Here is a 23,916-nt window from a genome sequence, read left to right on the forward strand (position 1 = left end):
CAAACAAATAATTCTGAGAGGGGCCATTTACTTCACATGCATATTTATTTGTTCCACTCCTCCAGGTATTATATACTGGAATTGTTATATATTCTCCATCCCTGGCTTTGAATCAAGGTAATGTGAACATATATATCCTTTAATACCATTTTTTTTAAAAATCAAGGAAAAGATAGATAAATAATAGGTCAGCCATGTATGCTGACTTCTGTAGATGGTTCACTTGTGTGAAATACGTTGTACCTATGTGAAAAATTTTAGTCTCATATTCCTTTCACTCCCCCTGCCCTGCAGTGTGTGTGAGTACACTGAAGTCAATTTATATATTTTTGTGTTTCAAGTATATGTGATAGTTGAACTAGGGCACAATCCATAGGAGGATTGTGCCCTTGATGATTGGAAGTCCCCAAACTAGGAGGCTTCTGATCATACAATGGAAGGTAGGAGGAGTGACGATCTTCGCCTCCATGTCCTCCTGCCCTGCACATTTTGCTAGATGGGCTAGCAGTGGTGCTTTGAAGGGGGAGGAAAGGAGGTTGGCAGAGACTCAGAATAACTAGTATCCTGGCCTCTCTGGTCTCCTCCCCTCCTCGCTCACTGGAACACCCCCTTTCCCCCTCTCCGAGGTCAATTTTCTGCCCTCGGATGCCAGCTGGCACAGTGTTTTCAAGCCGGCTAGACTGAAGGGTGTCGACTCCCCCTCTGAGGTTGGAGCACTGTCCCGACTTCAGAGGGGGGAATCTCCAGTATCCTATGGCCCCTAGACATTGTCTAGGGGCCATAGGATTGCTCCCTTAATAACTGTTCTGATTTAGCTGTTAATTCATTCTGGAAAAATTTACAGGCCAATCTTGTGCATGTTTACCTGGACCTAGAGATGTGAAGGCCTTGAGAAAAAATGGAAATATTTGGAAGAGAACCCGGGGTTTTCCAAGAAGGTTTCCCTTCCCCCTGAAAAACTGAGGAAAAAAAAAAAGATTATGAATTTCATTTTTAGAATGCTACATAAAATGTTTAAGACAAGGTGTTCAAATATTGCTACCCAGCTGTTACACTCCCAAAATGATTTATAAAAATGATTTAATGTAAGACTAAAGGTGCAATATTTCTGGAAATGTTGATGCCATGGGAGAAAATGGTTTTTTAATACTCTCTGTAAGATTCCCAGCATATTTATTTCTTCCATTCCCTATTAAGGTCATTTATATTTTACTGACATTTAGGGATGCTCTAAGTCAATTTCCCAACATATGGCTAGAGACACCATATCATAATATGTCAAGAAAATGTGTATTCTTGTCAGTTTGGATTTTTTTCTATAGAATCCTGTGTTTCTGGGCTTGTTCTGGTTAGATGCTGTAGCAGTCAATGAATGTAGTTCTAAAATCTCATGTGAGAGAAACACTGTAGGTCATCCTGCCACTGCCACCTAATGTGAAGATATAACATGTGGGTTATCCCATCTATGTTTAGGTGGAGCTCAGTGAAGGGAGGGGCCATATCTCAGTGGTAGAGTATATGTTTTGCATACAGAAGGTCCCAGGTTCAGTCTCTGGCATCTCCAGGTAGGCTGGAAAACCTCCTCTCTGAAAACCCGGAGAACCACTTCCAGTCAGCTTTGGCAATACCAGGCTAGATAGACTAATGACTATTAGCTAGATAGACACAGGAGACCGCTTCCTGTGTTTCTTTAAAAAAAAAACTTTGAGACTTGGGTCTATGGAATTCACTGCCATAGTTCCCAAATAGACTATGCTGCCTCAGTTATAAAACCTTTAACCACTGCCACCAAAATTATACCTAAAAGAAACTATAGTTGCCTGGTTCCTATGTATGTTGTAGGGATGAGATTAACGCTACCACTAGGGGAATTATTTACAAAAGGGAATAAAATGTCATTCTTCAAATGACAGCTTGACATTGCTTAAAAGTTCATAAATTAAATATGTTTGGTTACCATTCCTAATAGGTAAGTCTTCTCTAGCTAAATAAGAAGCTCTCAGTACTTTTCCTATAGACCAGATATCCCTAAACTTCACCCCAACCAATTCCTCACAAACAAGAACAGATGCTGGACATCAGTTTTCCTCTGCCTCTAGCTGTTCTTGCTTCTAGAATGATTCAGGTGTTTTAGAGACTACTTTCTGAAGTTTACTTTGGTCAGACATAAAAGAGGAATCTGAAATAAGTTATGCATAACTTGGTTTGCTTGTAAAATTACAATGTTCGTTATATTAAATTTAAAAGTATAGTTTATTAAGAAAATAATTATGTATTTACTGAGTTTGCTTTTAAATGTTTTTAATTGTAATGATAATTTTATGAGCAAACCAAGTTATAAATAATACATTTTCAGAACAATCCTATGGCTTCTCTGATGGTGCCTGAAGAGCTATAGGGTGCTGCAATTCCCATCCCTGGGGCCGAAGACACAAGTACTACTTCAGGGATAGGAAACTGAGGATTCTTCAACGCCCTCTGCCCTCATGCCCACTCACTGGCTCTCTTCACACCTGAGTTTTTTAGCAGGATCATTCTTCTTTAATCACTGGTTTTCACAGGAGCTTTAGATGACGCCGCTGCTCTCCTGCTGCTACCTCACAACTTCCACTTCCTCTTTCCATGTTATCTGAGAATGGGGAAAACCTGGCATTTTCTGTGGTTGCGACTGAAATTGCCATTTTCTCCCTGCTGTGTATTTCCCCTTTAGCCCTTTGTCCTGCTTTGTGTGGGCGTGTGCTAGGGGGTTTTGGGTGGTGTTGAATAACATTGTCATGACAACAAATTGGTGGGAATGGGGGGCAGGCCACTGACCAGGCTTCCAGTGACTGTTTCTGCCTCTTTCCCATTCCACTACGGGCTCCAAGATCCCCTTGAACACAGCAGTGCTTACTTTTGAGTAAACTCATTGGCTGTAAGGCTTTCCTTTCCTGGAAGTAAGTGCCACTGAAATCTGTGTGGCTTGCTTCTGAGTAGGCATGCATAGGAGTGCATCCCCTTCAGTGCATTTACTTGGAACTTCCCCCTCCCATTGACTTCAATGACTGCTTCTTCTCCCTTTTGCTCACCAGTTTGATGGGCTTTTTTCCTCCCAGATGATGGGGAAGTCTCCCTTCTCAGCCACTCAGGAGAAAGGCTTCACAGTTAGGATTTCAATGGTTATTAAAAGTGCCTTTTCTCCTCCCCTGGATAAATTCATCATGCAGAGCTTGGAATGGTCTTTTTTAATAGTTTCCTTTTTGGATGGGGAGTTGTTTTAGATAAGGCAGTAATGCTGAAGTGGTTTTCCATAGTACCCCCTCCCACCTAGCCAGCCACTATCTCTTCTCCTAGTTCACACTGCAGGGTCGTTGGGAAGCCAGCATAAGGGGGGAGAGCAACAACAGTGTGGGCAGGGGGAGCAAGCTGGGTTTAATGAAGAAGGTTTCCCTTGTGAAGTGGTCACCTGGGGAGGGGGGAGGGGCTGCTAGGGATGACTTGGTGCATTGACTGTATACGTCCGTTTGTGTATTTCTTACTTCTGTAGTTGGGAACCTGGAAATCAGTATACCCTTCAAACTCAGTAGTGCAAGCAATATACTGCATTTAATTCCATCACACACTGAGATATTTAGCAGAGAAGGACTAGCAGTGCCAGCAACCTTGGGGTAAGCCACCAAGAAGACTCTCTCCCTTGGAGTTAGGAGGGGATCAGCTCCCATAGCCTGCTATCCAGATCCCTTCCGACTCCCCTCCTGCTGTGGAGGAGTGGAGGGATGGGGTGGAGCCATCATGTTACAGGAACCAATGATCAGGGGAGGGGAGGGGGTATGGAGCCGGCAGTCCCCTTCTGTCCTGATTGTTCTGCGCCGCTCAGCCAAGCCATGAAAAGATATAATGTGGAGGGACGCACTATGAGAGATGCCTGTATACAGGGCCAGTCTATAACCCGGAAAGGATCAGGAATCAAAAGGAACAGTTTCTAGTGGAATAAAATGCCAGGTGTGGAGAGAGCCACTGAGAAACTTGTCTAGCTGTAGATGTTTAAAACAGAGGAATGTGAGACTGTAAAAGCCTCCATCCTCTTTCTGCCCTGCCTAGCTCTTGGATAGGGCTTTGGATAAACAGAGGGCTCCAACCTCTATCAAGCATCCATCCCTTAGGATTGTGCTCTTTATGTTTCTGAAGTGGCAAAGTGACTTTAGACCTTTAAAGAGCACTAAATAAATGCTGCATATTTTTCAATTTCCTGAAGATACCTTTTTCCCCCTCCCATTTTTTTCCCCATAGCTTAAAAATTTCAGGAAATTTTACATTTCTACTTGGATGTACTTTGTTCAAAGGGTCTTAATCCCAAGTCAGTGTGTATAGGATTGCATCCTTAAAAAGTTTTTAGCCCTTTTGTAAAGTGAGGGAAAAGAGAAGAGATAAGAATTAAGTAGGTAGTAATGTTGCCTTTTAGTTGAATACCATTGGAGTTGTAAATGGATAAAAGTTTTTGGGAAGACTAGCTCTTGCAACTCTCCACTTAAGTGGGCCCTGTTTCCATGACAATGGAAGGAGAAGGAAAGAGTGGCTTACTCTCATTTTTCTAGGGGCTGCTTTTGGTCCCCACGGGGGTGTACATCAGCCCATTTTAAGTCGCTTCTCCTAACATACTTCCAGGTGTGTGTGTGTGGGGGGGGGGGTTGGAGTGAACATAATCTGAGCAGCAAGGGCTTCTCAACCATAAGAGAGGCTTCGCTCCCTCCAGGCTCTCCCCCACTTTCTCCCTAAGGAAGGTGAAAATTAGAAGTAATTCTGGTGTATGCAAGTGAGGGAAAAGCCACCTAAGAAGCCCCAATCTTTCTCTCCTGTTCTGTGCTTGATCGCTCTAACAGGGTGGGGGAAATGAATTACTTCCGATGTGGGCATTTGGGAGAGAAGCCTCACTGAGCACAATGTTACTTCTGAGTAGACACTAATTGGTTTGGAATCACAGGGACTGGAGAAGGAGAACATGCATTGACCAGAGTCACTGTGAAAGGCACACCCCTGGGCAGGGCTAGTATACCTGAGGTCATTGTGGGGGTAGGGGCACACAGCAACTATACGGGGGAGAACCTGACTTGAGGAAAAGAATCAGACTTTAAGCAGTCTCAGGAAATACGGTTTATCCCTGATAAGTGATGGCCACGTCTTTATTTAACCCTAACGACCTCAACACGCAGCCGGCTCCGAGTAAATCGCTGGTGGAAACACAGCCTTGGTCATCCCTACCAAATTACTCTGCAATTGCTAAAGAATGTTTGCTATTCACCACTGTATTACTCTTTAAATTCCTTGTCAATTGCAAGCTTCAAATATATAAACATGATCCTTTTTCATATGCATTTATTTCTTTTCATCTTTGCATTAATTAATTAATTTAAAGGTATTTCTTCCATGTATCCCTTGAAATGTTTCAGAATCTGTGTATGCATTTTTTTCTTTCCCCAGTTACAGGATTTCAGTTATGGGGGTCTGTTGTTGCAACAGGACTAGTCTGTACTTTCTATTGCGCACTGGTATGTTAACAGCTCATTATAATACGCATGCATTCTATTAATCTTTTAAGTTATCAGTAAAGCAATTTCAACTTTCAGTTTAGGTATAGCATTCTTTTTCCCCCTAACCTCTGTATTTACACTCCATCTGCCTTGTATTTAACAACCTGCCTGGAAAAACATAGACAACAATGGATTCCAAGCAGGAAGTGCATGGAATTTCATGCAGGCAAGTGAAGTAAAGAAAAACCCCACAGTCCTACCAGGCTTTCTTTGTTGTGGAGCCTCTCTGCGTTTACCACAGGCTCCCAGATGGTGGCCATGTGATGCCAAGAGGGGAAGTTTTCAACTTTCAATGCTCCATAAATTCTCAATGAAACACTGCCATCTAGTGGCTGCTTATAGCGCTACAACAAATTTACATGGTGGGGAAAATCCAGGAAATACTTCATTATCTCCCGATCTTTTAAACATGGAATAACGGGGAAATACTGCTGGATGTGCCCTGGAGGTTGACGATGTTGTGAAAAGGACCCACAAACTTCTGTGAGTGACTCACCACAAGTGCACGATAGAAGCCTCGTGTGATGGTGCCCACAGAGTAGCAGGCTAGTATAAAATGCTGCAGACTAGCAACTTTTGTGGGCTTATTTAAAGGGTGCATTAATATTGGTTTTATACCACTGCACCAGTCATAATTCCCTCAAAAAATCCTCAAAATTGTAGTTTGGTTATGTGCTGGAAATTTTGTTACATCTTCCTAGCTCTTCTCACAGAACTGTAGTGTGCATTTGCCATTCTTTCAGGTGCCTCTGAACAATCAATTGCATAAGTGAGCTATAATATGTCAGTGAGTCTGTGTATATGTCTTCCCTTTCCCAGATTAAATTGAAGTGAAGGGAAGGAAATCTAGTTTCTGTACCTGGGATTAATAAGAGATCATTATAGTTTTGTACTGGAGGAAAAGCATCATCTTTGTTCAGTGCTTTAGGATTAAGTTGGAAAGTTCATTTTTAAAGGGTTTCCCTTCCCATCCAATGTGATTTTTTTTATGAGTTCAAAAATGTACCTGGCATATAATTTAGATTATTTCACCTTCATATGCTTTGGCTCCAACTGAAAATCACAATCAAAATGGCCGAGCTTATCTACTGTAAGTATTTTTAGCTGTAATACAAATGAATGAAAGTCCAACCCTTATTTTATAATTAGCAGGACTGCTTGGGCAGAATCCAACAGGGTGCTTACACCTCCAGTGATTTTGTTGTGCCCCACTGATTATGTTGAGCAAGCAGTGGGCCTTGCTGTTTCCATTGCGCAAGCGGGACCCACCACGCACGCAACAGAGGCTTAGCACTTCCAGGAGGAAGCCCTGAAATGAGCTGAAATGCTCGTTTTTCAATTGGGACAGGCTTGGGGAGCTCCTTTATGCCAGCTCTGCCGCAAGGGGTGGGTCCTGCTTGCGGATGGGAATTGGCAGGGCATAAGGGAATCAGTGGAGGCGTTAAGCACCCCTTTGGATTCTGCCCTTTGTCTGAGTGAGGACACAAGAACTGGTATCATATAAAAATAGTAGCAATTCTTTATGATTAGAAGATTCTATGTGCATATTTGCAAAAGTGGAACAGATCTTTTACTATACTCTATACCTGCTGTTTCCAAATAGGGTGGCCTAAAGGCAGTAGTCTGGACAGATGTTTTCCAGTTTGTACTGATGATAAGTGGGTTTATAGCAGTGATTGCACGGACTGTGGTCATTAAAGGAGGATTTGGTCCTATTATAGATGATGCTCGTCGTGGAGGAAGACTAAGTATGTGGGAGTAAGTGTCCTTTTGCTTAGGCAGCAGTGTAAATACCTCAGATATTCTTAAAGGTTTTGAAAAGTTTGTGAGTTTAGGTTTCAACAAGTAGACAAGTCAGGAGGAAGAAGCTTCTTTAATACAACCCAGTGACTATGTCAGAACAGCAAATTAATCATTAAGCAACTAAACATTTTATATCAGTTAGTTGGATTCATTCTAGTATATAGTGTGCCTAAACACAAATGGGACTGAGTACTAACAGTGCTACTTTGTTTAGAGTTACAGTAGTGTATGTATGGGTGGGTTGGCCTTTTAAAAAAATAAATCCAATTACTTTTTTCCTAGATACTACGCAATTAAAATACATTTGAGGTGATTATTATTTATTTATTTAAAACATTTCTATCCCGCCCTATATCATTAAGATCTCAGGGCAGCTTACAGATAAGATCAGTGTAAACAGTATAAAACAAATAATTTAAACACCTAAAAACATATTAAACTATTAAACAAGCTAAAACCAGTTAAAATCTAAAACAATAAAACAGTTAAAACAATGTGCTAGGAAATGCATTTAGCCCTCAAAGGTTTTGATAAAAAGCCACATTTTTACTTGGTGCCGAAATGAGACCCAATGTCTGTGCCAGTCGGGCCTCCAAGGGGAGGGCATTCCACAACCGGGGTGCCACAGCAGAGAAGGCTCTCTCCCATGTCCCACCATAGTGTATGTCTCGTACTGGTGGGACGCAGAGGCGGGTCCCTCCAACAGATCTCAGTTCTTGGGCAGGCATATATAGGGGGAGTTATAAATGAGTTTTACTTTGCTTGTTAATATTTGCACACGTAAAATATGAACAATGTATAGTTTCACATAAAGTAAACATGAAAGGTTTATAAACAGTTGAAATGAAATTTGCAACCATTTTGGAACACTGTTATTCTCTCTAGGTTCAGTAGGACAGTCTGTCCTCTGTGTGACATCTCTTCAAATTAGCAGATAGGGTTCTCGAACAAATAAAGTCATTCAGGAGGAAGAGCTTCCACCTTGTGCAGACTGTCTGAGTCTCAGCAACAGAAGACAGGGGTTATTTGGGACTCCTGTTAAAGGTAGACTTGCTGAGTCATCTAGGTTTTAAAATGTCTTTCCTCTTAAGTTTAGCTGCTTGAGTTAGGGAAGGGAGTTTCCATTATGCTGTACCTGTGCCCTGAAGCCAGATTTAAGAGCAGGAAAGGATTGCCCTTCCCACCTCTCTGCAGAAGCAATAACATTAATGCTAGAGTGGCAAGAAACTATACAGCAGCCTAACTCCTTGCCACCACCACATCATGATGAGCTTTCTATGCAGGCAAACCATTGGCAAGTGAGAGGCAGGTTCTGTGGGCTGCCACAGTCATCATCATTTCAAGTAGTCCTGAGTGGTGCCTCGGAGAAGACCTGCTTACCCAGGAGTTGTGACAGACCTGCATTATGAGTCCTGCCTATGCAAATTCCATTGCAGACGCAAACTGTCCCACAATCTATGTTATGCAGTCCTGGGGAAGGAGCAAACATCTTCTAAAAAGGTGTCCCCAACCAGTTGTGTCTGACTCTAGGGTGTGGTGCTCATCTCCATTTCTAAGCCGAAGAGGTAGTGCTGTCCGAAGATGCTTCCGTGGTCATGTGGCCGGCATGACTGAACACCGAGGTGCACGGAACGCTGTTACCTATTGATCTACTTGCAGTTTCTTGCTTTCGAACTGCTAGATTGGCAGGAGCTGGGACTGAAGACAGGAGCTCACTCCGTCACGCGGCACTCAGGTCTCGAACTGCTGTCCTGCTGACCGTCCGGTCTGCAGTTCACTGTCTTAACCACTAAGCCACTGCGGCTCCAAACATCTTCTAGAGAAGTATAAAATGCCAATTCCCATTTTGGTTCTCACATTGTGAGGGTATGTAAGAAGAGTTTCCTATTTTCTTGCTCTTGTTCCCAGTTTCCGGGAGACTCTGAGCAGATGCCAAATTACTCAGCAGCAGCAAGAGGTTCTGCATTAATAGAATCTGATATAGCTGGAGAAAGTCTGCTTTGTCCCAGCTCCCCAGAAATTACTAAGGTTAGATGAGAGGGCGGGCTGTCTGAGGTTGAAATTGCCCCCACTGAGCCTGGAAAAGGAAGGTTGCTTGTTCCTCAGTATTTTTCTTGGCTGTAAGATTTCTTATCCAATTGGAGCTTCACTCTCCAGACACAGATTCTACAGAGAGTAGATTCTGTAGAGGAATTCGAGTGTTATTCTTTCAGTTATCTGCTAAGACTCCCACGGTTTATTTTGTTGAATTATTTGATCAGGTAGGGAAGAATGGAGCAATACTGCCACGTGTAGAGACATATAAACTAGTTCAAATGTTTTACTCCTTTTAAAGTTATGGAACATTTTCCAATTAGTTATTAGTAGATATTCTTATACTAGCACTGACTTCTGAAACATTTATCTGGTGACAACACTAGCCTGCTCTCCTACTTTAGCAATAGGCACATTGAAGCTATCTTACATTGAGTATTTGAGCTGTCTCAGCCTCACTGACCTGGACATTTAATTCTCTGCCAGGCAGGGCAGTGGATATGTGGATTAATAGTTTAGCAACTTTCACTAAATCTATGAAGCATAGGGTATAGAAGATCTCACAAGGGCCCCTGGCTTCTATGTCTGTTGTCACCACAGATGTCTGATTCAGAGCATAGAAGCTCATCTGGATAATAAGTATTTTCAGATATTAAGCTGTTTTAGGATTAATTTGGTGGGGTGTGATGGAGACAAATGTTAAAAAGAAGGCATTATCTTAGCCAAAAATGGAAGATCACAAACGGTCAACATTTCCTTACTCCTTTTGCCCCTCTAATAACTCCAAGTTAAGGGACCCTAGGAAACATAAGTGACAGTGTACCGAGACCTAGAGCTTAATGACACGAGGCTAAAATCCCGCATCCTTATCGGGGCTTCTGCTTCTGGATTCTTTGCAGGATTAAGATCGGCTCCTTTACATGGGCAGACATGTACTTTGAATCGGGGAATTCCTTTCTCAGCAAATTCTGTATGTTTCATTTTACAGCCACTAGATGGCATTGTGGTTATAGTGGAACTGTGCAATTATTCACAGCCGATATATCGGATTAATGTTCCTTGTCAGGTTATTTCTGATCTTTTAAAAAGCGGGATAAAGGTCAAAGTGTGGGAGACGCCCTGGAGGTTGACAGCATCATGTAAAGGACCTGCAAACCTCCGTGAATGACCAATCACGAGCGTGCAATAAAAGCCTCGTGTAGAAATGCACCTAGTCCTGCCCTAAGCTTAGGCACTTATTTTACTCTAGTTTTTTCTAATTCCATCTGTATCAAAGAGCAGGAGAGGCATAGATTAGATGCCCGGAGAATCCTGAATTTTAATTACAACTAGACAAAACCATTCTGACAAACTTAGGACCTTATTTGTTTTTGGTTCTTTCCAAACAGTTTTCCTTGGGTTGGAAAGTTTCCTGTGCTACAATAGACTTCAAGATTGCATCTTATGTACAATTCACTTCAGAGAGATTCCCCCTCAGGGAATTATGGCACATTTCATGAGGAGAACTGCTACCGTAGTTGCTTTTGGGGGAAGAATATGCAGAGTGGCTCCGAGATTTGTGGACCATATTTCACAAGGAACTGTAAGACTGACATATATGTAAGACTGACATATGTCAGTAGTCATATGTGGAAACACATGACTACTGACCTGTGGGCTCCTCCTTGAGGATATTCTGTAAAAGCTTTCTACCAACTGTACCCTTAACCAAAGAGCATATCATACTATTCTATTCTATGATATGCTCTTTGGTTAAGGGTACAGTTGGTAGAAAGCTTTTACAGAATATCCTCAAGGAGGAGCCCACAGGTCAGTAGTCATGTGTTTCCACATAGGGATGCACTGCTGTTTGTGTACATCCCAGGCTACTATACTGACATTAGGGAGAGAAAAGGGTTATTTAGAACTAACCAGTAAATTCCTGTTCTTCCTGGTAGAAGTAAGGCATTCTAATCCACCCTCATGTTCAGATGCGCACAGAACATGGGATAGGAACATGGGATAGGGACTGGGGATTTCTTGCTTTTCTGATTTATCTTTAATCCCCCTCATCTCCCGCAATTGCCTACACACGATTTAACTGTTTATGTTGTTGTTATAGTAGGTTTTTCAGACACTAAGCTGTTATGTCTCAGTTCTGCAAGGGTTCTGCACTGCTGTATGGGGAAAGCAGGAGCTCCTCCTAGATGATGTTGACATTGGTTTGAGGGTGCAGTTTGCTACCAAGCAGAAGATGTCACCCAGAGGACAGACTGCTTTACTTCCACTGAGAAGAACAGGAGTTTCTGGCTCAGTTCAAAATTCCCCTTTTCCTTCACTGAACTCTTGAGTACTTTTAATGACAAAACTTAAAAAGGATTTTCTGATACCTTTTGTCTCTTCTACTTAGCCTTAATCCAAGCCCTTTGCAAAGGCATACTGTGTGGACAGTCATTGTCGGTGGCACTTTCACTTGGCTTGGCATATACGGAGTAAATCAATCTCAAGTTCAGCGATACCTTGCTTGCAGATCACGACTTCATGCAAAACTGTAAGTCCGCATACTGTAAATTCATTGTTCCATTCTAGAGATCCTCATGTGCAACCGTGGCTGCACATATGATCCTGCCTGTGAGGATTGATGTGTCTTTTGACTTATGGGTGCTAGATATGTGGTTTTGTTCCCCATGCAGCATCTTGTGCGTGGACCTGACTCCAAAAGGTGATTTGCACATGGAAACATGTTCCCATGTATGGATCACCCTTGTTGCTGAGTTGGAATGATTGTTCAGTTCTTTGCCATTTGGCAGAATCTATTCTTTTCAAATGACATATCCCCTTGATGTTGTATAGTTGTTAAAATATAGTGATGAAAGGAAGTCACCTAAGTTACTGTTTTGTGAATAAAATAAAAGTAGATAATGATGTTTGGTTTAGGTATAATTTCTAATCATGCCAATCTAGCAAACTATCCACATACAACAAGAGGTATTCATAGGTAGACCTACTGTATGTGCATCAAATCTGTCCAAAAGCTTGGTTCTATGCTCTGCATTTAATTAAGAGTCAGTTGCATTAATCCACAAGGATGTCCTTGCATCTCAAGGTTGTTCATCAGGCACAGTGTATTTGTAACTGCGTTCACATAGCCTTCTACTGTTTTTGGAGTTTGAGTGGGGGGGGGGCATTAATTTTCTGTGTTGTATTTTCTTTATTATACAGTAATGTTCTTGATTACGAATGCCTCTGTTAAGCTCTTTTACAACTTTAAATGTAAATTGCTACTGTAATTCTAAAATGAAATTGCTGCTATATAAATATTTATCCATTGAGCATAGTTCAGGGTTCAGCCAAAGTTTAGCAGTGGAAGCTGGTGCCCACTGAGGCTGATGGGATGGAGGAAGAGGTCACCAGAGACAGAACCAACTACATCTAGTTTGCTACCAACCTCTTCCCTTGCTTAAGCAATGTATTACAATTAACTAAGCTGAAGAATAGTGTCTTACCTTGGTTTAGAAGGACTGTGTGCTGTCATGCTTGGTTCTTGGAAAAGGTGTATGGCCACCACCACCACTTACAGTCCCCCCTTGCCCCACCCCCTCAATCCTCCAGTGAAATGCATAGGATTACAAAGAATCCTAGGGGGGATCATGATTGCAGTAAGGGAAAGTTTGGGTCTGACTGCGCTTACAGTTATCTCATATAGGAGCGACACAATGCACAGAAAAGAGAAACCAAGGCAAGCAAGGATTTTAACTGCAGGAGTACAAAGCAGAGGATTGGGTGGTATCTCTGACCCACCGAACACCAAAAAGCACTTTTTTGACCCCATGTTGTCCTGCTCCATCAATAAGGCATTGCCTAACATCCAAAATCCACCTTTTTACATGGGTATCCCCACAACCAACCCCTCTCCATGTCTCCTCAGAAGTACCTGAGAAGCAGCACAAAAATTCACCTTATGCATGTCTACTCAAAGCAAGAAGGACTACATAACTCAGGAATAATTGCTCATGCAACAAACAGATTAAATAGCAAAAACAAAGAAACCTCAAAAGGAGATGAATGTTAAAAATAGCCAAAATAATAGTAATGCAACCTTCCTATCTTCTGCACAGTGTGCCTACAGAGAAGTCAGCCAGAGGCTCCATCTATGGTGCTGCAGTGTAAGTGTTTGGTATAGTGAATAGCCTTGGCTGCTGTTTACTTCCTCTGCATGCACAGTCCAATAGTTGAAAAAAGCTGTACAGGAAAAGGTGAAGGAGTGTCTGCAGTGCTCTGCACATGCACAGTTCAGAGATTCATTTGTGGACTGTATATGTGCAACTCCTCCTTTGCGCATCCGCAGTGCCCCTCAGATTTGTAATGCAGTTGGCTTTCATTGAAAACTCTAGCTGGTGCCCACATTTCCCTTCTTTTTTGTATTTTTAGAAAGGTAAAGACTTGAACACACATATGAATCCTTCATTAAAAAAATAGTACAAGGTTACCTAATCTAACCACAGCAATACCCTGCCATTTCAAGATAATGTTTAAACATTTCCATTTTTCACTTAAAATAATGTGGTTCCTCTCTCCAATAATAGGGCTAACTTTCCCCAAGCTGCCCCTATACCTTTTGTCATGTTACAGTGTTAATTTTTTGGTGATCACTAAGTTGTGCAAAAAGCTAAATACTACATGTGGTAGCTCTGTGCAGTGGCTGATCACAAGCAGGGAGCAAATGCTTAGAAGGTTTATCAGATACCCATGTGAATTGGTCATGGAGATTGTATTTCTTATGGAAATGATTCTTTAATTGTATGCCATACATTTATGGCATACAATCTTTATGACCACCCATAGCTGAAAATATTCTTAATAGGAGCTGTAGAATGCAAGCATTTTTGCATTGCTTTTTGGGCAAAGAGAGCAGTCTGTTCATATCTACCAAACTTTTGCTAATGTTGGCTCTTAATGTGCAAAGAATACAGTATGATGCCTTAATGTATAACGTGGCAGTTTTGTTCAGTTTTCATGTAATTTCAGCAAGAACAAACTTTAACTTTCCTAACTTTCCTTACAGTGCTCTGTATATAAATCTTGTGGGACTCTGGATAACTCTTCTTTCTGCAGTGATGAGTGGACTCTCAATGTACTCTGTATACAAGGATTGCGACCCGTGGACGTCAAAATATGTATTGGCGCCAGATCAGGTTTAGTATTAATGACTTATGAAATACTTAAAGATGAATTTATATTTGACCTACTTTTTTGCATGTATCATGTAACATGTAGTTTTAAGTAGGTATTTTGGAAAAATTAACATAATTAGCACATTTTGATAATTAGGAGCAAATAAATCTATTTTACATGAAATAAAGGCCAGATATAATATAATCAGAAAAGAAGGAACCCTCATTTCTGAAGAGAGCAGGAATTTCAAATATGAATATTCTGTAGAAAGAAATAACATGTTTATCAATATATTTTGGGCCAAGAAACACCTCTCTAGCTCTGGGTCTGGACAACAAGGGTGAGGAGGAGGGCCCTACAATGACATGGAAGATGGCTAAAACATCTGAAGATGGTATGGAACCTATGCAATTAATAGCTCACCACCTAGAAAGTCTCCAGAATGAATGGGCAAATGCTATAAAGCCTTTAGAGGTCTAATGATAAGCTGCAGCAGTGCATAGGATCCTTAGAGAATTATAGCTGTGGGCCCAATCTGCATCTCAGGGGTCTGGCAGAATCAGTAGAAGGGAGTGAAACAGTTGGTTTTATAATTCCATGGTTGTCAGAAGCTCTGCCAGAACTCACACTTTCCAGAGCAGACATAGAAAGAGCTCACAGGATGGCAGAATCACAACTGCAAAATGGAGCGAAACCAAGGGATAAGTTAGTGAGATTTACAAATCTTGAAGTTAAAATCACCATTGTGAATAGCATACACAATGGGCAAAAATGCCTATATGAACAACAAGAAATAAGATTCTTTCAGGATATCAGCCCAGGAACACTGCAAAAGCACAAAGCATTTAAATATTGCTTGGAGCAATTTTGCAAGGCGGGAATAAAATATTGGATGGGGCTATCCATTCAAAATCATTGTCAACATGGATAATACAACAACAGTGCTCACAGATCACCGTGAGACTAAAGAATTTCTAATTCACATGAATATGGAGCCCAGTGAAGAACTCCTGCCTAGCCAGGAAGAAGAAGAGGAAGAAAATACCATGGATTCCATAGTGGGCCCAGACACATGAGGTTGGACCTTGAGAGCATTGATGGAAATGCCAAAAAATAATTTCAACTAAGTTTCCAGGGATCTGGATCACTAACAATTTAAAGTGGGCTTCTGAAGGACTCATACAGGTTTTTTTGATCTAGCATATTTCTTTAATTCTGTCTTTAATTTCATTTTATTAGGTTTCTGGCTGGCAGGGAGGGGGGAGCTTTTGTTAAAGGCTCGGATACTGCTATCAAGCCCCACATTAGATTCCACTCCATAGTCTCGGGCTAGTTCTCATGAGCGACTACTTGCAGAAAGGAGTCACGCAGAGATGGAGAAGTTTAAAATTTATCTGGCTGTAGGTTATAAGTTGAGTTTATTGGTTAAACACCAGTGCAGCCCACTGGTTCCGCAAGAAGATAGTGACCACAGGGGAAATAAAACAATAGGCTGTATGCTTCTGGGAAATGATTGTAATAAAGGCAATGCCTTTCAGTGTAAAAGGGCTAGGATCAATTACCAAAGTAGGAGAGTACAAAAGGTAATTATGCAAAATAAACCCGATATAAATTTTTTTTTACAAGAAACCCATCATAAAAAATATGATGTCAGACAAATTATTGTACTTTTCTGGCATTGGGGAGGTATTTGCAGCCAAGGGTTCCTTTAATTCAAGAAGAGTTGCAATAATCCTAAATAGAAACATGGACTTTAAAATACTGGATGTGAAGAAGGATATTAGGGAAGATATATATCATCAGGGGTCTGCTGGGGATAGAAAAGTTAATACAGAGCAATTTAATGTCCCAGTGCAGATCAGGCTAAGTTTTTAAACAGCACCTTGACGCTATTAGATAAATCTAAGTTGGAGACAGGGGCAACAATAATAGGGGATGACTTGAATTTAATTGCTGACCCAACTCTGGACACTTCAGGGAAAATAAACACAGGTGGGACACAGACTGGGACAAATGTAAAACCCTCAATTTTCTTAAACATTCTTAAAAACTTTAACTCAGTAGGTGCATGGAGGTGCAAACATCAGGAAGAGAAAGATATTTCATTTTATTCCATAAGACATAAAAGCTATTCAAGAATAGATTATATTTTACTTTCATGTAATGCCATATTGATTTTAAAGGAGTCCAATATGGAGTCCATCACAGTCTTAGAGACCATGCCATGGGAACAGCATCTTTTCACCTAGGTCTGAAACAACACAAAACTTACTCCTGGACATTAGAACCCATTCTCCTGTATAGACAAGAGACGTGTGAGGCTATTGGATCAAAAATAAAACATTATTTTCATGATAATGACACATCAGATATAAGCATGCAAATGCTGCAGGAGACAATGAAGGTAGTAATCTGGGGTAAATGCATTCATGAATTAAGTTATATTAAGGAAATACATTCCTCAAAATTACAACGTATGCTAGTGGAAATTAAAGAACTGGAGGCCCTACATAAGAGTACGGGCGATGAAGCCAGTAAAATTGCCTTACTTAAGAAACAAAAGCAATTGAGACTTTTAGAAGTAAACAAGATAAATGATCTCCAATATACCAAACAAATGTTTTATGAATTGGGCAGTAGAAATATTAAATTACTAGCTAATAACTAAAACAAAAAGTCATCCGAAATTCCATCAACACTATAAAAATCAACATAGGAAAAGGATTTTTGATTCAAAAGTGATGAACCAAATTTTTGCATCCTTTTACAAGGATTTATATAACCCTGGACACACAATTTTAGACCAAATAGACACAGACAAAGTAAGCAAACTTAGGGAAAATAACTGCAGACCACCAAATCCGTTTGAATCAGGACATAACAGAAGAAGAGATATGAAAAGTCCTCATAAAGATCAAAGCACAAAAACTCCAGGGTCAGATGGATTTTCGGGTGCTTTTAATAAAATTTATGATGATCTATTAGTTCCACATATGGTAAAACTTTTAATATTACAGTGAATAAGGATGCCCGAATCCTGGCAGATGTCCCACATCATAGTAAAACCTGGTAAGGAGCCTGAATTAGCAGACTCATGCCGTCCAGTCACATTATTAAATCAGGACGTAAAAATATTCACTTACGTTCTGGCTGACAGGCTTGGTGATATCGCCCCATATTATATTGCCTCAGATCAATTTGTTTCTATTAGAAAACACAATATTGCAAATCCAGTTCGGAGATTATTAAGTATAATTTATCATTGTAAGAACAAAAGCAATTTCCTGTATACCATAACATCACTGGACACTGCCAAGGCCTTCAATGTGTTAGAATGGAATTTTATTTTCAAATTAAGCAAGAAAATGTTGTGGGGAAATGGGGGAGAATTACCTGCTTAAATCAATTATACTCCCAAAATCAGGCAATAGTTAGGATGAAAGGTTTGGACTCCCAGCCACTCCAGATTATCAGAGGCACCAAGCAAGGATGCCTGTTATCACCTTTATTGTTTATCTTGAACCCCCTGACAACTTGATGCAAAATTCCTCAATGGTACTGTTAGGGTTAATTCACAAATAAACAAGATCAATATGTTTGTATATATTAATTGCTTCTCAGCTAAGAGCTGCTTAAATAAAAATATTTGCAAGCAGGTGAAATTGATCAAATAGAGAATAGTTAAGATGCATAATCAGAAACTAAACCTTTGACCAGAGCAAGTTAAACAACTGTCACCTCATTCTTGCAGAAGTGACTTTGAATTTTAAGACTAACTTTCTTCAATGGGGATGGGATTATTTTCATGCATAATTAGAAATTCAAAGGACTGTGACTTTACTTCTACTTTTTGTGAGTCATATAGATAATTCTGTTGAAAAGATGTCAATGTATATGGAGCATAGTTGGATTTACAAATGGATTTCAGCATGCTGAGGACTCTTCTCCCACCCTGGTTTGCTGCCCTCTGGTATTAGTTGTGGGTGTGCCAATTGCTATTACATAGCTAAAGCTAAACTGTTTGAAGTTAGATTTTTCAAATGGAGGTTTTTCAAACAGAGGACAGAGCAAAATAAAAATGAAAAATTAATATTTCTCAATGGTGGATTTTTTTTTTAGCTCATGCCATATTTGGTACTGGAGATTTTGGGAGATTTTCCAGGTGTTCCAGGACTTTTTGTGGCTGGGACCTACAGTGGGACATTAAGGTAAGTTTGAATCTTGGTGTTATCAGTCTAGATTCTGGAAAATAACTGTGCGCATGCAGCCCGTCTGCTATTTGGAATGGGATAGAAGCCCAATCCTGATTGGCCCCCTCTTTATAGCTACTATTTAATGTTAAAAAAGGTAATTCAACTCCTAACCATGCATTGATGTAAGGTTTGTTTGGCCCTCAATCTTCTGTTGTCATATATCATAAGCAGCTCAATGATAGGTTATCCAATTTATTGTAACCATAATAAGATGCAGGGAATAAACAGTGGGCAGTATTCAATACTGCTGCTGAGCCTCTGTTCTTTCTCTTTTTATTTATAAATAAATAAGTAAAAAGTCACAGAAAAATAAGCAAGGTTCAAGTTCATTGAAACTCTTCATTAGGCTTGATATTAAGCAAAAAAAAACGGATGAGGGAATTTTGAGTCAAAAATTCAAGTCTTTCCCTGACCTCTTGACTGAATATGCAGTGTGCAATAGCCTCTGCTGGCTCCAGACTCGAGACTTAACAAAAGACTTGGCTGAATATGTATAGGAAATGTAGCTGTGAAATTACTGTGAGAGCATAATTTAGTTTAGAAAGGTGAACAATAGGGAGCCTGAGATTATTCATAAAACATGTAGCAGGGCAAGTCTGGGCTTGTTCTAGCCAGTACGCATTTAATATCTTTGTGAAACAAAAATCAACAAATTTATATATTATTCTTTATTATTAATATTTATATATCACTTCTCATTTGAAACAAATGTACCTGAAACTTTGCTCCTTAGAAATGTATGCAAATCAGTCTATTAGGATGCATTTCCAAAGAATTAGATGTAACTACTATAAGATGAGGTGTTTTATTCCTAATCCTCCTTGACACCCAAGTAGACAGGGATAGAATTCATGTTTGCAAGGTGAAGGACGTGTAGAAAGTGGTCATAAATTATATATTGGAATCAGATTTTTGCTTAGTTAAACGAGCAGCTGCTTACCAAAACATATAGTTTGCTGTTCCTGCTGGCAGTATTCAGACATCACGATAACCCAAGGTGGCTTAATAAACTACTCACAGTAGCTTATTTTTTAAATAGTCTACAAATAGTCCATTAGCGACATGACCGGGCTAATAAGGTACTGTGAGTAGCGTATTAAGCTACTGTGTGTAGTTTGACTCACCCCCGCCCCCACCCTCTGTCCTGCTGCTGTCCTCCCACTCGAACAGTGGCACTGTTTCACCTCTAAAGCACTGGACATTTGCAGGATCCAGACAAAACTTCATACACAAGCCTCCCCCAGTCAGGAGGCACCTGATCCACTATCAAAACCCTGCATGATCACTCACCAAGCGGCGAAAATCCCGAGTAAAGCAAAAAAGGGGATGTGGTTATAAAACATTGGGGGTTTGCAGGATTAGGACCAAACTTGACACACAGCTTCCCCTAATTGGGAGGCACCTGATTGACCATCAAAACCCTGCACAATTACCCCAGAGGAGCGAAAATCCTAAGTGCTCCAAAAAAGTGACTATAAACCCTAAGGGGATTGCAGAATCAGGACCAAACCTCATAGCCAGCCTCCCCTACTCAGGAGGCACCTGATGCACCCTCAGAACCCAGCACCCTGACACTGACAGTAGCAAAAAATCCAAGGTGGCTATAAAATGTTGGAGGTATGCAGAATCAGGACCAAGTTTCATAGAGATGTAACGCTCGTTCGCTAAAGCGGAAGACTCCCCATAGCCATTGCTGACGGAGGTTTTAATGTCTTCACAATACTGCAATTGCAGTTCCAAATACCAAATCACATACTAGCCCCCACAAACACAGCAAAATACCATTTCACAGTAGGCAAACTGATGATCCTCAGATAAACACAAATTATCACCCCCACAAAAACCTAGAGAAAACAGATACTATGCTAAAACAAACCAGCTACCACATCCCCCACCCCACCTACACACAGCACAGGCAAAATGTCCTCCCTCACTGTCCACCATTTGCTCTTGTTCCCAGGATACTCATTACCACCCCCAGCATGATTTTTCCTTTTTTCTGGAACGCTGGCCTGCAGTTACCCATATTTTTATTTTCTACTTTTTTTGCTGGAAATAAAAATATTCTATATTTTCTGTATTTTCTTGGAAATAAAGATTGCACTGGAGGCCAGCACTTCACTTTGCAGCCTGCCAGCCTCCCAGTTAGCAAAAAATACTGTAATTAAAAACAAATCTTAAAAAATAAAAATCAGGACAGGAAGAGAACTTGGTGGGTACCATGTTGGACACCCTAGGGTTAGGTTCTCTCCCTCTCTAAGTGAATTCTGCGAATGACTGAATTCTGCTAATTCTTTTAAACAAGCTTTTGATTCTGTTGTTGCTTGATTTAACTTATTTATTGTTAGTTTAGGGGTTTTGTTTATTTTTGCTCTTGATGGCTGTTTTTCTTTTGGTAATTTTATTTTAGTGATGGATTATTGTTATTTTTATCCTTGTGTTTGTTTGCATCATCGGTTAGCCACTCTGAGGGAAAAGCAGGATACAAATTTTTGTATTAATAAATATGGGTTGGATCTGCCTTCCGTGAGGGTCAGGGACCTTCTGTAAGAAGAAAGCCTCTGCTCTCAGAAGGTCTCTCTGTCCGATTTTTGTGGATTATCCCATTTCACAGCTCACCTCATTCAGCACAGTCTCCAGACTCTGTGTAGCGTTTTGTGGGGTCTGAAGGGGCCACCTTGGGAAGGATGGGGTGGGGAAGTCCACTTCCATCAATGCAGTTGATCCAGCATAAATCTGGATACAATCCTAAATAAACAAATCAGCATTCATGCATTTCCAGTAGCATTATTTATCCCTTGAAAATGATAAGCATGAAAAAATGGTTGCTTTTCCAAAATACATGGGAGATAATTGGGTTGCATAGATATAACATTTCCCTTTGTATGTAGTATTACTTATACTGTGTAGACATGAACAATCATTAACTGCAGGAAAATTTCAGATGCTTCAGTGTAGCCAAATGGAATAGTGTCATAATTTCCTGTTCTAATCCTTAGCTTCAAAAAGGATTCAGATAGTCCTAATCCTTTGCATGTTTACTTATGAGTAAGTCCCACTGAATTTATTGAGGCTTACTCCTGGATAAATATGTGTAGGACTCAAGTAATGTTTCCTGGGTTTTTTTTCTCTAAACTAAAATGGTGAAACTGCCCAGAGACAGTGGAAGCTATTACAACAACTATACTATAGCTGTTTTGGATTTGTTGCTTCTGAGTGGAATGGCAGCTTGGTAAATAAGCTGTCTTTAAATTCTATTACAATTTTTTTAAATCTCAGACAGTATGATTATAGCTTCAAAAATGCTTTCACATATGAATAAATAGATAATAGGTTGGTAACCTACCCTTACCATCAGAGCACATTTTAAATGCAACAGCTGCTCTAAGCATATCAGGGATCCTTTGAAACTGCAGTTACTTTATACACACACACACACACACACACACACACACTCATTTTAACTAATTCTCAAAATGAATGTGATAAAACCAAAACTCGGTAAACAACAACACAATCCTTATGACCAATGATGGAAAAATACTGGTGTGCATATTTGCACATGCGCATATAAAATTCAGAACAAAAAAAGTTGTACAAAACTTAAAATAATATTCCGTTCAAGCTTTGAAATCAAGATTACTTCACCCAGCCCCCTCACCACAAAGCAGAACTGTAACTTCAGAGGTATGACTGTTGTCTTGTGAAGAGAAACCTCTCCAAACACACCAAAAAGGACCTCAGGTAATAGCAGTTATTTAAATATTTCAAAATAAAAAAACATGGAAGACGTGTTCCTTAAAAGAAAACTTTAGCTACGAGACTATCGCTCAGGGAGGTATCTTCTCCAGTTGATACCACTTGCCAGGGATTGCTAATACAGATGACCAGTGTATCAAATGGTAAGGCATCCCCACATTAACCACTTGATAGGATCCCCAGCCTTCAGCACACACTAGAATCAGTGGCAGGAAAAAAACTCACTGTGCTTTTGTTAATACAAATGATCAAGCAAATCTATGGTGGAAAACATTACTACTTGGTGAATTGGTCACTATTGGGCCACTATTTCTTCTGGTGCTTGCATCAGTTTTTCCCCCATTGTCCCAGTTTTTAAATATTTGTGAAGCCTTAGTCAGTATGGATACAAAATTCAGACTATTTTAATTTTATATTCCTTAGTACAGTCTCTTCCAGCATCAATGCATTAGCTGCTGTAACTGTGGAAGATCTTATTAAGCCTCATTTCACAGTGTCTGAATCAAAATTGTCATGGATTTCCATGGGAATGAGTAAGTTTTCATGTGATATTTTCTGTCTTTAAAAATATGAACCTATTTTTTTCTCACTGTGTGTAACTCACTAAGTCAGTTGAGTTATACTAGTAAAGAACCTGAGTGAGATTAGAATAAGTTTTACAATATTTAGTCGTAATAGAACAGCTTGTAAAAACAGTGGTTGAATTACCATGATTTATGTAAAGGGAAATGTGCAATTCTTTGAGTAAACAATAGGCTTGCTATCTCACTAGGTGGGCTGGGGGGGGAAAGCATCCTAGATGATGAGGATGATGATGATAAGAACATAAGAACAGCTATACTGGATCATACCAAGGACCAGGAAACCACAGCAGGACATGAGCACAACAGCACCCTCCCACCCATGTTCCTCAGCAACTGGTGTACATAGGCTCACTGCCTCTGGTACTGGAGGTAGCACATAGCCATCCAGACTGATGACTGTGAGCCAGTTGCCAGCATTTTTGTGTGTGTAACAACCAGGCATTTGGGCTAATTACCAGAAATTTTGACTAAAAGACATCAGTAGCATTTTCATTTAGTGTACTTGGTTGAACTGTGTATCCCAAACAGGTACAATAAAACACAAAATCATTGAATTCAGTCCTAGCCCATGATTGCATGAGCCTGAAACATCAGTGTTTGCATGACTGTTCTATAGCAATCCTGTATGGGATAACTAAAGGCCAGAAGGCAGGATAATCAAAGAGCAGAAGAAGTAGTGGCAGAGAAACATGCTTGTGGTTCTCACGCTTGCTTCCTTGGGTCCCCCATGCATGTTATCTAACTGTCAGTTTTTCTGTCTAT

The 23,916-nt window shown here is 40.3% G+C and overlaps 1 protein-coding gene across 3 annotated transcripts in view; it reads left to right on the forward strand.

Annotated features, from left to right (window-relative positions):
- The window catches only part of LOC146339761 (sodium-coupled monocarboxylate transporter 1-like), a 45,874-nt gene that overhangs the window by 7,107 nt on the left and 14,851 nt on the right, over nt 1-23,916 (forward strand). For all 3 annotated transcript variants that reach the window (XM_084810152.1, XM_084810150.1, XM_084810153.1), the window contains 7 exons: nt 66-117; nt 5,458-5,525; nt 7,171-7,325; nt 11,794-11,934; nt 14,449-14,578; nt 18,678-18,766; nt 22,994-23,103. In XM_084810152.1, coding sequence (XP_084666278.1) covers nt 66-117; nt 5,458-5,525; nt 7,171-7,325; nt 11,794-11,934; nt 14,449-14,578; nt 18,678-18,766; nt 22,994-23,103 — 745 coding nt within the window. The remainder of the gene's footprint in view (nt 1-65; nt 118-5,457; nt 5,526-7,170; nt 7,326-11,793; nt 11,935-14,448; nt 14,579-18,677; nt 18,767-22,993; nt 23,104-23,916) is intronic.

This window comes from Heloderma suspectum, chromosome 7, assembly GCF_057233095.1.
Source record: "Heloderma suspectum isolate Gila_16-S chromosome 7, 16-S_ref, whole genome shotgun sequence".
Lineage (NCBI taxonomy): Eukaryota > Metazoa > Chordata > Lepidosauria > Squamata > Helodermatidae > Heloderma > Heloderma suspectum.